The sequence below is a fragment of the Heterodontus francisci genome, chromosome 1, assembly GCF_036365525.1.
Source record: "Heterodontus francisci isolate sHetFra1 chromosome 1, sHetFra1.hap1, whole genome shotgun sequence".
Taxonomy (NCBI): Eukaryota; Metazoa; Chordata; class Chondrichthyes; order Heterodontiformes; family Heterodontidae; genus Heterodontus; species Heterodontus francisci.
Genome location: NC_090371.1, coordinates 227,394,801 through 227,412,202, shown reverse-complemented (window position 1 = coordinate 227,412,202; position 17,402 = coordinate 227,394,801). Strand labels below are relative to the sequence as shown.

The 17,402-nt window shown below is 44.7% G+C and overlaps 1 protein-coding gene across 1 annotated transcript in view; it reads right to left on the bottom strand.

Moving 5' to 3' along the window:
* gucy1b1 (guanylate cyclase 1 soluble subunit beta 1) overlaps window positions 1–17,402 on the bottom strand; it is a 231,132-nt gene that overhangs the window by 190,936 nt on the left and 22,794 nt on the right. Inside the window, exon 2 of the mRNA XM_068022355.1 lies at window positions 4,322–4,519. Within this exon, the coding sequence (XP_067878456.1) occupies window positions 4,322–4,519 (198 nt within the window). The remainder of the gene's footprint in view (window positions 1–4,321; window positions 4,520–17,402) is intronic.

The following is a 17,402-nucleotide window of genomic DNA, read 5'->3' as shown; positions in this document are numbered from 1 at the left end:
TGGAGTTGCAAATAGCTGTGGGAGACTTGACTAATGCAGGATGAAGTCATCATGGCACCTTCCTAGGTAGCTTCGACATGCATGATGATCTTTCGATGGTTGCATACCAGCTGAACATTAATGGAGTGAAATCCCTTTCGCTTGATGAATACAGCTGGGTTATCTGCGCCTTGTGACTCCACATGTATACAATCTATGACTCCCTGTACCTGTAGAAATCCAGCCAGAACAGCAAAGCCAAGGACCCTTTCATTCTGACTGGCTGATCAGTAGCAGTGTGGATGTAGGCGGTGGCCCTGGCAAACATGGGTATCCGTCACCTAGGGGATGCACTTGTGCGCAGCAGATTGAGAGATTTAACAAATGTCACCAGCTGATGGTAAAGAAATTTAAGGCTATTGTGAAATTGATCGCCATTTGCAATGCTTGCCCACCTAGTCCATTTGACAGGGGCTATCTTCCAGAAGGCACCTCTCTGATGCTCAGTTATATCAAGAAAGCTAATCCTTTGTCTGTATACACTGTGCTGGAAGTTTCGCCTCCTGTGAACTGGAGCACTATGCTCATCTTCTCAGTCCCATGCAGCAGCAGATAGTTGATGAGAAGGCTGCTGCAACTCCTGGTGTTGCTGAGAGGTACAGAGATTTACCAGAATGGTTCCAGGGATGGGGGATTTTAGTTCCAGGATTAGGTTGGAAAAGCTGAGGTTGCCGACCTTCAAGCAAAGGATATTGAGGGATGACTTAATAGCGGTGTACAAGATTATGACAGGCTTAGATAAGTTAGAGAAGGGAAAAGCTGCTCCCATTAACTAATGGTACAAGGACAAGGGGACACAGATTGAAAGTTTTGGGCAAAAGATGCAGGGGGAACATGAGGAAGAATTTTTTTTTTTAAAGCAACGGGTAGTAATGACTTGGAACTCGCTGCCCACAATGGTTGTGGAAGCAGTGACAATCAATGATTTCAAAAGGAAATTGGATGGCCACTTGAAGGAATTAGACTTGCAGGGCTACAGGGACCGAGTGGGTGAGTGGAACTGACTGGATAGCTCCATGGAGAGCCTTAAATGACTCTTGTTCCTCATCAGAGGTTCAAGGCAGATATGCACAAGCTCTAAGCATAAAGACAGCTAAAAGCTGGGAAGTGCAGATCAAAGGCAAAAAAGTCCAAGGTAGCAGAAATGGCCACCAAAATCTTGGAAATAATCTCCAAAACAGCAAAAGCACATTGTCAGAACAAGTTCTGTGAGCAAGAGCCTTTCACTTAGGCAAAGATGCAGCTGTCATATCTCAATATTTAAAGGCTTTCTTGCCTATCAGTTGCTCAGCCCTGTCAATCCCCGCTGTCCCCTCACCTTGTATTATTTGGCAAGTCCCAGGAAGTCTGGGAAACCCGTGTCTTTAGAGTTAAAGACAGAATTCAAGGTTAAAACTCAACTCAATTACCTTTTAACATAGGCTGTGGTTGCTGAAAACGCAACCACTAGGTGGCACAGTACTTGCACCTGCGCAAATGCAGGCTCTTCAACTGGAACGTCAGTGTCTGTGACATTCAGGCAGCTGCCAGGTTTAAAGATGGCGCTGCTCAATTTATCACAGGAAATGCTTATGGTTAGATCGTTCTAGCAAACTAACCTTACATTAAGTTGGATGGATCCCAGTAATATGCTGTGTAGTTATAGGATACTAACTGTAATCCTCAGATCCATTTAATATTCCAGTAATCCTATTAAATGCAAAGGAATTTTATGATTGCATTGTCATTGGAAATCGGGCAGAGTATAAAATGTGCTGCCAATTCTTTATTGTGATTCGATTATATAACTGACCAGGACTGATTTCAGCCGAACGCAGCTACTGGTTCCCGTCCCAACACCCGCTCTTCACCACCCCTCCTCGGCAAATCGCTTTCTCCCCCTTCCCACCGGCCACTTCTCCCCCTCAGCCGCTCACTCCAGACCTCGCTGCTTCCCCTGACTGATTGTTCCCCTCTCCTCGGCACCCACTCTGCGGTCGCTCTCTCCCTGCTCCCCACCCCCCTCCACCCCCTCCAGCCACTAGCTCCATGTCGTGCCGTTTCCCTCCTCTTGGCCATTCGCTCCCATGTTTGATCGGTCTCAACGCACTGCCCATAGAAGGGGTGACAGGGCAACGTAGGAGCGAGTGGCTGAGAGGAGGGAAGCGGCGCGGCAGGGAGCGAGCGACCAGAGAGCAGGGGTGGCGCGAAGCGAGGAACAATCGGCCAGGGGAGTGGAGTGGAGGGGAGCAGCAAGGTCCGGAGCAAGCGGCTGAAGAGGGAGAGCTCCAGCCTCAAAGTCTCCCATTCAGCCACTTCCTCCAGCCGAGTGGGGGCTGGATACCCGATGACGCTGTATTGCGCATGCGCGAAGATGGACCAGGCGCGGATATGCGATGACGTTGACGCATATGCGATGACGGTGATGTCATCCCGCGCATGCTCCATTTATTCCTGGCAAGATGTAGCTGCGCATGTGCGCAGCTTGGCGCACTCTGATGACGTCTGCGGGCCGCTGCGTTGTCAGAAATCACTTTGCTTAACATATTCAAATGTCAGACCCGCCTGTCCCACTGGAGATTCCCATCCACTACCAAATGCATTCTCAAGTTAAATGCAGAAGCCGGTGGGTTCCTGCTGACATCCTGACACACTGGCATTTCTTGCTCTGTCTGCGCAGACACCTGCCCGCCCTGGCAAATTAAAATTCCCCTCATAAAACTTGACAATTAATTGTATTCGTGAGCATACCACATATCTATCAGCGCCAACAAAACTGCAGCAGATTCATATGTAAAACATCTATGTAATGACCTTGCATACCATCATTGGCATTTAATTCATAACATTAAATTGAGGTAAGCTGTAAAGATTTCATATACTACTTTGGACAATAAAATGTAACAAAATGTAGTATGCTGCAATGAACCATCAATAACAGTAAGCCCAGTATGCTAATCATGTTGGAATTCAAATTGGACCCTGTAACCTGGTGCTAATAAATAACCAATAACAAACAAATATTAATGACAAACAACTGATTTCCAATAACAAATATTCCAATTAAAGAATTCCTGGCATACAGAACTCTAATTCACAAACATTAATTTTCAGTCATATTAATAATGCGAGTATGCCAAATCTATACACATATAGGCAAAGAATTATACCCTTATCGATCACCACAACTTGGCTTGAAGATTGTGCAAAAGTGGTGTAAGAAGTCATTTACGTGGATTTTCGCTGACCTTCCAAATGAAGTTGCAGTACAGGATTGAGAGAACTCCTGAGCAATTCAACCTCCCAGACTCTCAAAATGGTTTGCGCCATTCTGGGTATTCCACTGGATTAGTGGTAAGAGATTAGTAAAACTCCCATGGAATTTCAGGATGCCCAGAGATTTCATCCCCAGACAGACTGGCAGAAACCATTGCTATGGAGCCCTGGCTGCAGTCTCCTGCTGTTAATTTCTGCTCCTGCCTGCTGGCGAAGTGGTCAATTTGGCGAGTTGTGAGGCAGTGATTTATTTGAACAAAGCCCTGCCTTAAAGATTGGTAGGGTGCCCAAACCCCCAGCCTTTTCCCACTACCGGTTGCCCCCATACGCTACCCAACTGTCCATTAATATTGGGGTCCAACAGTCTGCAGATGATGGAAATCTGAAACAAAAATAAAAGAGAAAATGCTGAAAACACATTTACGTTAGTTTGTAGCTATGGAGAGAACAGACAAGTTTTATGTTTTAGTTGGCGGCCTTTCTTTAGAATGCAAAGCTGCAAGAAGAGCTCATATCTGAAACGTAAATAACGTCTGTTCTCTCCACGAATGCTGACTGACCTGCTGTGTGTTTCCAGCAATTTCCCTTTTTGCTGCAACCACAGTCCGCTTGTGGTGCTGGTGGAGAAGACTGGATATTGATTCCAATATCATATCAATAAATAGGAAACACAAAGGCATAATGGGAAGCAGCCCAACTAAGAACTCACAACAGGTAGGTCAGTCAAGATTCCAAATGCAAGCCACTCCCTCCGACAGCCTGAGCTACCAAGAATGCATACAATGTAATGCCAGCCACAATGGATACTTTTGATTTCTAGACTAGCAATTAGCACATTGAAAAAAGAAAGTATTAAGAAAAAGGGTAAATTCAGAATCGTTAATGAAAGAGCTTGTAAACTACCATGCTGCATTGAAGTGACAAATTATTTGTCCTGTAGATGTGGGGAGATATGTATTTGAAAAGATTCCATGTCTCTGGTTTTCTAACATTCATCATCAAAACTCTGTAAATGTTATGATCTTACCTTCATGTCTATTTCAGTGCCATGAAGCTGCTGTGAAACTGTCTTAATTATTCCAATTACAATATCCTGTAAGCCTTCCCTTTCTGAATAATAATGCAACAAGAGACCTTTCCCTTTATCTGCATCCGTGCATCGGAATGATGGTGCACGCATCCCTGGGTAGATTGTAGCCAGGTGGTCGTGTAAAGCATCTAGGTTCTAGGGGAAAAGGTTAACAGTTTGTTTTCTTCACATTTACCAAAGCACTTTAAAATAATATGCTTGATCTCTACTTCTTAGCAAAAGTTGAAAACATAGATGCAATGTGAAAAATAAGCAAAATAAAAAATTGAAAGTTGAACACAAGCTTCTAACTTCCACAATCCTTTCTATTCTCTACAGACCTTATAGTGAGATATACGATCATAGTCAAGGTCATTACGGCACAGGAAGAGACCAGTCAGCCCATCAAGCCCATGCCGGCTCTCTATAAAGCAAATAAATAAAAGCAAAATACTGCAGATGCTGGAAATCTGAAATAAAAACAAGAAATGCTGGAAATACACAGCAGGTCTGGCAGCATCTGTGGACAGAGAAGCAGAATTAACATTTCAGTTCAGTGACCCTTCATCAGAACTTCTCTGTAAAGCAACTCAGTCAGTCCCATTCCGCTGCTCTATCCCAATAGCCCTGCAAGATTATTTCCATCAAGTGTCCATCCAATTTCCTTTTGAAACCATTGATCTTCTCTGCATCCATCACCTCACATTCCCCCCTGCATCTCTTGCCAAAAACCTTAAATCTAAGTCTCTTAGTCCTTGCACCATCTGCTAACGGGAACAGCTTTTCTTTATCTACCTCACAGTAGCATTGTGATAATGTTACTGATCTAGTAATCCAGAGGTCCGGACTAATGCTCCAGAGGCAAGAGTACAAGTTCCACCATGACAGCTGGTGTAAGTTAAATTAAATTAATTAATAAAATACTAGTCTCATTAATAATAGTTATGAAACTACTGGATTGTTGTTCACTTTGGCAAGAAGAATCAAAAAAAGAGTATTACTTAAACGGAGAATGACTGCAGAATTCCGAGGTGCAAAGGGATCTAGGTGTTCTACTGCATGAGTCACAAAAAGTTAGTATACAGGTACAGCAAATAATAAAGAAGGCTAATGGAATGCTATCCTTTATTACGAGAGGAATTGAAAATAAAAGGATGTTATGCTTCAGTTATACAGGTGAGACAACATCTCGAATACTGTGTGCAGTTTTGGTCCCCTTATTTAAGGAAGGATGTGAATGCGTTGGAGGCGGTTCAGAGGAGGTTTGCAAGATTAATACCTGGAATGAGTGGGTTGTCTTAGTTCGACAGACTGGGCTTGTTTTCACTGGAGTTTAGAAGAGTGAGGGGGAGACTTGATTGAAGTATATAAGATCCTGAATGGTCTTGACAAGGTGGATGTGGGAAGGATGTTTCCTCTTGTGGGGGGAGTCCAGGACTAAAACACTGTTTTAAAATTAGGGGTCGCCCTTTGAGGACAGAGATGAGGAGAATTTTTTTCTCTCAGAGGGTTGTGCGATTTTGGAACTCTGCCTCAGAACGTGGTGGAGGCAGGTTCATTGAATAATCTTAAGGCAGGGGGAGATAGATTCTTAGAGTCATAGCGTCGTACAGCATATAAACAGGCCCTTCGTCCCACCGTGTCCATGCCGACCATAATGCCTATCTATACTAATCCCACCTGCCTGCATTAATTCCATATCCCTCGATGCCTTGCTCATTCAAGTACCTGTCCAGATGCCTCTTAAATGTTACTACCGTTCCTGCCTCCAACACCTCCTCTGGCAGCTCATTCCAGATACCCACTCTTCTTTGTGTGAAAAATTTACCCCTTTGATCCCCTTTAAACCTCCTCCTTCTCACCTTAAATCTATGCCCTCTAGTTTTAGTCACCCCTACCATGGGAAACAGACTCTGGCTATCTACCCTATCTATGCCTCTCATAATTTTATATACCTCTATCATGTCCCCTCTCAGCCTCCTTCGCTCCAAGGAAAACAGACCCAGCCTATCCAATCTCTCTTTATAACTCAAGCCCTCCAAACCAGGCAACATCCTTGTGAATCTTTTCTGCACCCTCTCTAGTTTAATCGCATCCTTACTGTAGTGCGGCGACCAGAACTGCACACAGTACTCCAAATGCGGCTTAACCAACGTTATGTACAACTGTAACATGACGTCCCAACTCTTGTACTCAATGCCTCGGCCGATGACGGCAAACATGCCATATGCCTGCTTCACCACCCTGTCTACCTGTATTGCCACTTTCAGGGAACTATGTACTTGCACCCCAAGGTCTCTCTGCTCAACAACACTCCTCAGGGCCCTGCCATTCACTGTATATGTCCTGCCCTGGTTTAACTTCCCAAAATGCATCACTTCACACTTGTCTGCGTTAAATTCCATTTGCCAATCCATTGACCACTTTCCCAGTTGATCTATATCCTGTTGTAACCTGAGACAATTTTCTTCACTGTCCACTATACCACCAATTTTGGTGTCATCTGCAAACTTACTAATCATGCCCCCTACATTCACATCCATGTCATTAAAATATATGACAAACAACAGAGGGCCCAGCACCGATCCCTGCGGCACACCACTGGTCACCAGCCTCCAATCTGAAAAACAACCCTCCACTACCACCCTCTGCCTCCTATCACCCAGTCAATTTTGTATCCAATTTGCGAGCTCACCCTGGATCCCATGCGTTCGCACCTTCTGGACCAGCCTACCATGCGGGACCTTGTCAAATGCCTTGCTAAAGTCCATGTCGACAATGTCCATCACCCTGCCCTCGTCAATCCTCTTGGTCTCCTCCTCAAAAAACTCAATCAAATTCGTGAGACGTGATTTCCCACGCACAAAGCCATGCTGACTATCCCTAATCAGATCTTGCCTTGCCAAATGCATAGAAATCCTGTCTTTCAGAATCCCTTCCAATAACTTTCCCACCACTGATGTAAGGCTCACTGATGCCTGCTGCCCTTCTTAAATAAAGGCACAACATTAGCTATCCTCCAGTCTTCCGGTACCTCACCCGTGGCTAACGATGATACAAAAATCTCTGCCAGGGCCCCAGCAATCTCCTCCCTTGCTTCCCATAGCATCCTTGGATATACTTGGTCAGGCCCTGGGGATTTATCCACCTTAATGTGCTTCAAAACCTCCAACACCTCCTCCTTTGTAATGTTGATATGCTCCAGGATATCGCTGTTCCCTCCCTTGAACTCACTAGCTTCCATGACCTTCTCCACGGTAAATACCGACGACAAGTATTCATGTAAGACCTCACCCAATTCCCGTGACTGCACACATAGATTACCACACTGATCCTTAAGGGGACCTATCTCTCCCTAGCTACCCTTTTATTCTTAATATACTTATAGAATCTTTTAGGATTCTCCTTTATCTTATCTGCCAAGGAAATCTCATGGCCCCTTTTCGCCCTCCTAATTGTCTTCTTTAAATGTACTCCTACATCCCCTATACTCCTCGAGGGACTCGCTTGATCCCAGCTGCCTAAACCTGACATATGCCTCCTTCTTTGTCCTGACCAGACCCTCAATATCCCTCGTCAACCAAGGTTCCCTAAACTTGCCAGCCTTGCCCTTCCATCCAACAGGAACATGCCAGCCCTGAACTCTTCCTATCTCACTTTTAAAAGCCTCCCACTTGCCAGATGCCTCTTTACCTGTAAACAGCCTCTCCCATTCAACTTTTGAGTTCCTGTCTGATGCCATCGAAATTAGCCTTCCCCCAATTTAGGATTTCAACCTGAGGACCAGTCCTATCCTTTTCCATTACTATCTTGAAGCTAATAGAGTTATGGCCACTGGTCCCAAAGTGCTCCCCCACAGACACATCAACCACCTGCCCGTCCTCATTTCCTAAGAGGAGGTCGAGTGTAGCCCCTTCTCTAGTAGGGCCATCCACATACTGCTTCAGAAAACTATCCTGGACACACTGAACAAATTCTTCCCCATCTGATCCCTTAGCACTAAGGCAGTCCCAGTCAATATTAGGGAAGTTAAAATCACCTACTATTACAACCCTATAATTCCTACACCTTTCTGTGATTTCCCTACATATATGCTCCTCCACTTCCCTCTGACTATTGGGGGCCTATAGTATAATCCCAACAAAGCAATCACCCCTTTCTTATTTCTACGTTCTACCCATGTGGCCTCGCTGGACATTGCCCCTGCGATATCCTCTCTAAGTACTGCCGTGATGTCCTCCCTAAGCAATAGTGCAACTCCCCCTCCTCTCCCATCTCCACCTCTGTCACGCCGGAAGCATCGATACCCCGGAACACTGAGCTGCCAGTCCTGCCCATCCCTCAACCACGTTTCCGTAATAGCTAGAATATCACAATCCCATGTACCGATCCATGCTCTGAGTTCATCTGCCTTACCTGTAAGGTTTCTTGCATTAAAGTAAATGCAGTTTAGCCTATCAGACCTTCCACGCTCCATGTCCTGCCCCTGCCCGGCCAGCCTACTCGTCTTGCTTACTTTAACCTCCACATTTGCCTCAACTATCTCATCGGAGAAACTACTACTTTGGGTCCCACCCCCTGCAAGACTAGTTTAAACCCTCCCGAGTAGTACTAGCAAACCTCCCCACACTCTATTCTCATACTCTCTCTTTGCCAGTCGTATTTTCCTCTTCACTGCCCCTCTCAATTTATTGTATTTGGTCTGGTTCTCGCTTGAAGAATTCACCTGACATGCATCTTACACTCTCTTTTCTGTTGCATAATTTTCTCTTTCCCTGATCATCCAAGGAGCTCTGGCTTTGCTTCCTCTAAGTTTCCCTCTTGTTGTAATGTCCCTAGCTTGTACCTGAAACATCTCTTCCTTAAAGATCACGCATTGTTCCATTACATTTTTCCTGTCAACATTTGGTTCCAGTTTACCCTGGCTGGATCCCCACTCATCCCATTGAAGTTAACATTCTGCCAATTTCGAAGTTGGTAACTGTACCACTCATGTGGAAAACATTAAGGCTACTTTTAGCAACTTCTGTTGGGTCTTATTTTCCTCCCTTTTTCTCTGCTCCTTCTTCTGATAACAGTAGTCATTGGAATCCTAGACATGGGAGGGCAGAACATTAGCATCTCCCAGGTGTGTGGGATTGGGTTTGAGGCAAGACTTATTTTCGCTAAGCCTCCTCTTGTATCATTCCCTTCTGTCCTCTTAACAAGAGATGCAACTGGTGGGATGATGTCACCCGCTCCAGAAAATCCCACAGTTATGCCTTCTCTTTTACCACAGGAAGTATGCCTGCCTGATACAGGTGTACTAGTGACATCAACATGGAATTGGATCCCCTTACCACTTCCTAAACGGCAATCAATCACAACTTCTGATCTCAGTTTAATAATTGAGTAGTTAATATCCTTGAATTATATTTTATTCATAGAAAAAGACTTGCATTTATACAGTGACTTTCATGACCTCAGGATGCTTCAAAGCACTTTACAGCCAATTAAGTACCTTTGAAGTGTAGCCACCATTGTAATTTAGGAAATACTGCAGCCAATTTGCACTCAGCATGGTCTCATTAGCAGTACTGAGTTAACAACTAGATAATGTGCAGATAATCTGGCTTCATGTTGTTGGTTGAGGATAGATACCAGCCCAGAGAACTCTCTTACTCTTCTTCAAAAGATAGTGCCATGGGATCTTTAACATCCACTTGAAAAAGCAGACAAGACCTTGGTTTATATTGCAATCTGGCAGTGCAGCAATCCCTCAGTACTGCCCTGAAATGTCAACCTAGATTTTGTGCTCAAATCTCTGGATTTGACTCTCAACTCACAACCTTCTGACCCAGAGGCAAGAATGGTACCAACAGAGTCATGGCTCTGGGGGGGGGTGGGGGGGTGGGGGGGTGGACATAGTTCATCTAACACAAGCCAAACCACCTTCTGCATGAACACTAATATAAGGATCAAAGGGATGAGCAAGTAGAAAGTAGCTGGAAATTTCAGAAACTATAGCCTCAAATTTATAGTGATAAATACTCTTATCATGTCCCTCTCTCTGCTATTTCGTGAAGATATTAATCCATTTACAATAAAAATGATTACTTTCAGCGATTTAAGTGATCCTACAGTTCAGTAACTAGTTTGATGTACATGGTTATACAGAAAAAAATGGGTGAATGCCTTTGACAAAACAGTGGCGAAGTTTGATATTTATGTGATATCAATCATACACTCGGAACTTCCACAGGGATCTCCTGATCTACTGCAGAAAACTGGTGGAGCCCCTGGAGAAGTGCATAAATAGCTGTTAACTACACACGGATAAATTTGTTAACAACATAATTCCAGTGGGAATTGTACTCAGGGACTGGAGATAGGGCTACAACGCTCCCTGCTGTGAGTGTGGATTCATTGAATTATCACTATATTCTTCTTTCCGTGTATACATTTCCATATTTGTCCATACACACATTATTCCTTAAAACTATGCACATCAACTAGCTGCTGAGCTGAGGGACTACTCATGGTCCATTCATGAAAGGTAATCTTTGTGCATTGAAGATTTTTGAGAAATAGATCATTTCAGTTTTTCTTACCTTTAGGATTAAAAATATAGAGAAATAAAAAATGTAATCACAATCAAAAACAGAAATTTAGCTTAAAAGCAGGAAATACCACTCGACAAAAGAGCAAATTTTAATATGTTAACTGTATTTTATGCAATGGAACAACTGGGGCTGACTTTCACTGCTTTGCCGTAAAGTGGTTGAAATCAAGAGACAAAAATTGGGAGGGTTTTATAGCAGGTAAAAATTATCCGCACTTTTAAAGATATGCATTATTAGTATCAGCATCAAGTGCTCCCAAGTCAAACATACTACAGGCAAGATAAAGTTAACATGTTTTGTCTCTCTTAGGCCCAACCACACAAAAGCATTCCAACTGAACCAATTTAATGTCAATTTGGCTACATTATGATTGCCTTTGTCCTGTGGACCTGTGCCGACTATGACTCAGTTTAAGATTTTAAAAAATCAATTTCCATAGTATCCATACTGTCATGAAGACCCCCACATGCCAAGAATGAGGCATATTTAATTTTGTCACATGAACATTCATTTTAAACTGTTGCTGGAGTGGAGAGATGGCTTGTTTAAAGAGATCAGCAGTGGCTGGCAAAATATTTGCATTCTAAGAGACAGTCGTCTAGGAAAAGACAATGGGAACCGCTCACTGATTCAATTAACAGAGATTGGTCTGGGCAATGATGATCTATGTCTTGTCAGTGTAAGAGAGAACACTACACTCCACCCCCCCACCACCCCACCCCGACCGAGAGCTTTGGAATCCACAAATGCAGAGGTTTGTTTAAAAAAAGTTACATGAATAACATGCTGGCCCAGGTCTGGTTTTGAAATGCTCACAGGACAGCTTGGGTCACACTGCAGATTGCAACTGAACTTGGAAGAAGAGAGCCTCTCTATCTCTCTCTCTCACACTAAGCTCCGGATACACTGAAGTCACTTAAACTTCGAGAGAGTAAAGACTCCTACATTGAAACAAGTTTTAAAGTGTGCACTGGGTCCAACGAAACTGCAAGACTTACTGGCAACCAAAGACTCTACACAGAACTTAAAGAACCGTAAATAATTCCCAGATATTGCCTCAAACTTTTCCCCTTTATTCTTTCGTACATTTTCTGTCTCTATCTGCATGTATTTATCGCATATGCATGCTAGCGTGGTCGTGTTGCGTCTTCGTAGTTGTTAACCGGATTAGAGTTTAAGATTAATAAACTCCCACCTTTCTTGTTTAAATCTCAGAAAACCTGTCTGATTGATTTATTTGCCTTACAATTGGAGAGCAGTGAGCAAAGATTCACTGAGGGGAAGCTAAAACACGGTGTTTTAAAAATTAAAACCTGTTACGGTTAAACAAGGCAAAGGCTGATAGGGAACCCCTAGACCCCTTTCTCACCTGGTCGGAAAGAAATTTGGAGGCTAACATCCGTGGTTTGACCCACAGACAAACAAGAAAGTGGAAATGGGAAGCCAAATTGTCCCAATCAAAATGAGAAGATTTCAATACAGGTTTTCTTGTGGTTGTGCGTGCCAGAATACTAACATGTCTGCAACTGAAGCCACTAGCTCCCCAAGCCAGGGTGAAGTCACTTGGGATAAGTTAAAAGCACTGTCTATGGAGGAGTTGAGGAAAATGGCCGAGCAGTGTGGGATCACTGTACGTGGCAATGCTAGGAAGTCTGAACTCCTAAGACTAGAATTAGAACATTACAGCGCAGTACAGGCCCTTCGGCCCTCGATGTTGCGCCGACCTGTGAAACCATCTGACCTACACTATTCCATTTTCATCCATATGTCTATCCAATGACCACTTAAATGCCCTTAAAGTTGGCGAGTCTACTACTGTTGCAGGCAGGGCATTCCACGCCCCTACTACTCTCTGAGTAAAGAAACTACCTCTGACATCTGTCCTATATCTATCACCCCTCAACTTAAAGCTATGTCCCCTCGTGTTTGCCATCACCATCCGAGGAAAAAGACTCTCACTATCCACCCTATCTAACCCTCTGATTATCTTATATGTCTCTATTAAGTCACCTCTCCTCCTCCTTCTCTCCAACGAAAACAACCTCAAGTCCCTCAGCCTTTCCTCGTAAGACCTTCCCTCCATACCAGGCAACATCCTAGTAAATCTCCTCTGCACCCTTTCCAAAGCTTCCACATCCTTCCTATAATGCGGTGACCAGAACTGCACGCAATGCTCCAGGTGCGGTCTCACCAGAGTTTTGTACAGCTGCAGCATGACCTCGTGGCTCCGAAACTCGATCCCCCTACTAATAAAAGCTAACACACCATATGCCTTCTTAACAGCCCTATTAACCTGGGTAGCAACCTTCAGGGATTTATGCACCTGGACACCAAGATCTCTCTGTTCATCTACACTACCAAGAATCTTCCCATTAGCCCAGTACTCTGCATTCCTGTTACTCCTTCCAAAGTGAATCACCTCGCACTTTTCCGCATTAAACTCCATTTGCCATCTCTCAGCCCAGTTCTGCAGCCTATCTATGTCCCTCTGTACCCGACAACATCCTTCGGCACTATCCACAACTCCACCGACCTTAGTGTCATCCGCAAATTTACTAACCCACCCTTCTACACCCTCTTCCAGGTCATTTATAAAAATGACAAACAGCAGTGGCCCCAAAACAGATCCTTGCGGTACACCACTAGTAACCAAACTCCAGGATGAACATTTGCCATCAACCACCACCCTCTGTCTTCTTTCAGCTAGCCAATTTCTGATCCAAAGCTCTAAATCACCTTCAACCCCATACTTCCGTATTTTCTGCAATAGCCTATCATGGGGAACCTTATCAAACGCCTTACTGAAATCCATATACACCACATCCACTGCTTTACCCTCATCCACCTGTTTGGTCCCCTTCTCGAAAAACTCAATAAGGTTTGTGAGGCACGACCTACCAGTCACAAAACCGTGCTGACTATCCCTAATGAACTTATTCTTTTCAAGATGATTATAAATCCTGTCTCTTATAACCTTTTCCAACATTTTACCCACAACCGAAGTAAGGTTCACAGGTCTATAATTACCAGGGCTGTCTCTACTCCCCTTCTTGAACAAGGGGACAACATTTGCTATCCTCCAGTCTTCCGGCACTATTCCTGTCGACAATGACGACATAAAGATCAAGGACAAAGGCTCTGCAATCTCCTCCCTGGCTTCCCAGAGAATCCTAGGATAAATCCCATCTGGCCCAGGGGACTTATCTATTTTCACACTTTCCAAAATTGATAACACTTCCTCCTTGTGAACCTCAATCCCATCTAGCCTAGTAGTCTGAATCTCAGTATTCTCCTCAACAACATTTTATTTCTCTACTATAAATACTGACGCAAAATATTCATTTAACACTTCCCCTACCTCCTCTGATTCCACACACAACTTCCCACTACTATCCTTGATTGGCCCTAATCTAACTCTAGTCATTCTTTTATTCCTGATATACCTATAGAAAGCCTTAGGGTTTTCCCTGATCCTATCCGTCAATGACTTCTTGTGCCCTCTCCTTGCTCGTCTTAGCTCTCACTTTAGATCCTTCCTGGCTAGCTTGTAACTCCCAAGCGCCCTAACTGAGCCTTCACGTCTCATCCTAACATAAGCCGCCTTCTTCCTCTTGACAAGCGCTTCAACTTCTTTGGTAAACCATGGCTCCCTCGCTCGACAACTTCCTCCCTGCCTCACAGGTACATACTTATCAAGGACACGCAGTAGCTGCTCCTTGAATAAGCTCCACATTTCGATTGTTCCCATCCCCTGCAGTTTCCTTCCCCATCCTACGCATCCTAAATCTTGCCTAATCGCATCATAATTTCCTTTCCCCCAGCTATAATTTTTGCCCTGCGGTATATACCTGTCCCTGCCCATCGCTAAGGTAAACCTAACCGAATTGTGATCACTATCACCAAAGTGCACACCTACATCTAAATCTAACACCTGGCCGGGTTCATTACCCAGTACCAAATCCAATGTGGCATCGCCCCTGGTTGGCCTGTCTACATACTGTGTCAGAAAACCCTCCTGCACACACTGGACAAAAACTGACCCATCTAAAGTTTTCGAACTATAGTATTTCCAGTCGATATTTGGAAAGTTAAAGTCCCCCATAACAACTACCCTGTTACTCTCGCCCCTGTCGAGAATCATCTTCGCTATCCTTTCCTCTACATCTCTGGAACTATTTGGAGGTCTATAAAAGACTCCCAACAGGGTGACCTCACCTCTCCTGTTTATAAACTCGGCCCATACTACCTCAGTAGACGTGTCCTCAAACTTCGTTTCTGTCGCTGTAATACTCTCCTTGATTAACAATGCCACACCTCCCCCCTCTTTTACCATCTTCTCTGTTCTTACTGAAACATCTAAATCCCGGAACCTGCAACATCCATTCCTGCCCCTGCTCTACCCATGTCTCCGAAATGGCCACTACATCGAGATCCCAGGTACCAACCCATGCTGCAAGCTCACCCACCTTATTCCGGATGCTCCTGGCGTTGAAGTAGACACACTTTAAACCAGGTTCTTGCTTGCCAGTGCCCTCTTGCGTCCTTGTAACCTTATCCCTGACCTCACTACTCTCAACATCCTGTACACTGGCACTACAGTTTAGGTTCCCATTCCCCTGCTGAATTAGTTTAAACCCCCCCCGAAGAGCACTAGCAAATCTCCCCCCCCAGGATATTGGTACCCCTCTGGTTCAGGTGAAGACCATCCTGTTTGTAGAGGTCCCACCTACCCCAGAAAGAGCCCCAATTATCCAGGAAACCAAAACCCTCCCTCCTGCACCATCCCTGCAGCCACGTGTTCAACTCCTCTCTCTCCCTATTCCTCGCTTCGCTAGCACGTGGCACGGGCAACAACCCAGAGATAACAACTCTGTTTGTTCTCGCTCTAAGCTTCCACCCTAGCTCCCTGAATTTCTGTCTTAAATCCCCATCTCTCTTCCTACCTATGTCGTTGGTGCCTATGTGGACCACGACTTGGGGCTGCTTCCCCTACCCCTTAAGGATCCCAAAAACACGATCCGAGACATCACGAACCCTGGCACCTGGGAGGCAACATACCAACCGTGAGTCTCTCTCGTTCCCACAGAACCTCTTATCTGTTCCCCTAACTATGGAGTCCCCAGTGACTAATGCTCTGCTCCTCTTCCCCCTTCCCTTCTGAGCAACAGGGACAGACTCTGTGCCAGAGACCTGTACCCCATTGCTTACCCTGGTAAGTCATCCCCCGCAACAGTATCCAAAACTAGTGGCCAACCATTTTTTCCTTGAATGTGAAGCAGCAGAAGCAGGGTTCAAAGTAGACTCCGAGAGGGTTTTGCTAGCAAAGATACAATTGGAACAGAGGAAACTTGAATTGGATGACAGGGAAAGAGAAAGGGAGAGAGAGAAAGAAAGAGACTGCCTGAAGGAATGTGAAGAAAGGAGAGAGAGAAAGCAAGAGAGGAAAGAGAGAAAGAAAGCGCCTTCCAGAAAGAATGCCGAGAGCTGAGGCAACTTGAGTTAACTCGGAGGCAACAGAGTAACCCCAGTAAAAGCATGGCCAATATGGAGAAGCGTAATTCAGGGCTGGGTACAGAATTGTTAAAACATTCCCAAATGATCCCAAAATTCAATGAGGGAGACATGGAAGCAAAAATGCTTTGTGTCTTTTGAAAAACTTGCAAGGTGGTTAAAATGGCCAGCTGAGGCTTGGACTCTCCTGCTACAAAGCAAGCTAACCGGAAAAGCCCATGAGATTTATTCCCTGTTGCCAGGTGAGAGTTCATCCAATTATGAACTGACAAGAAATGCTATCCTTCGGGCATATGACTTAATCCCAGAAGCCTATCACCAAAAGTTTAGAACCCTCAAGGCCCAGCTGATCAAACTTACCTGGAGTTTGTGAGAAATAAGCAGCTCGCGTTTGACCAGTGGCTGAGGGCTCTTAAGTGCAGCTCAGCAATGAAAATCTGAGCAGTAATTTCGCTGGAGGAATTTAAAAACTCTGTCCCACTCTCCATAAAGGCACATGTAGAGGAACAGAAGGTTCAGAGGGCCCGGCAAGCTGCAGTGCTGGCTGATGAGTTTGCTCTCATTTATAAGTCGGCTCCCCAGGGGAAAATCTTTCCTCGTCACCCCCATAAATTCGAAAAGGACAAAGGGTGGGAAGGTGATAGAAGCCCAAGCAGTCCTGGGAGGGAAAGAAAAGCATGAGACACAGGGGGCCTTCCTCCAGCCAAAAAGGAAGGTGCTGTAAGTAGGAGTGAGACCCGGAGACCTGTGTGCTTCCATTGTAATAAAACAGGGCATCTAAGAGCTGACTACTGGAAATTAAAGGGAAAACCTGCAGAATTAATCAGGGCACACCTGATCAGTGAAGGAGCAGGGACCCTGATAGACAGCACAGCAGAACAAGCTGTGGCTTTAACTGCAGTAAGAGTGAGATCCAGGAAGCCTAC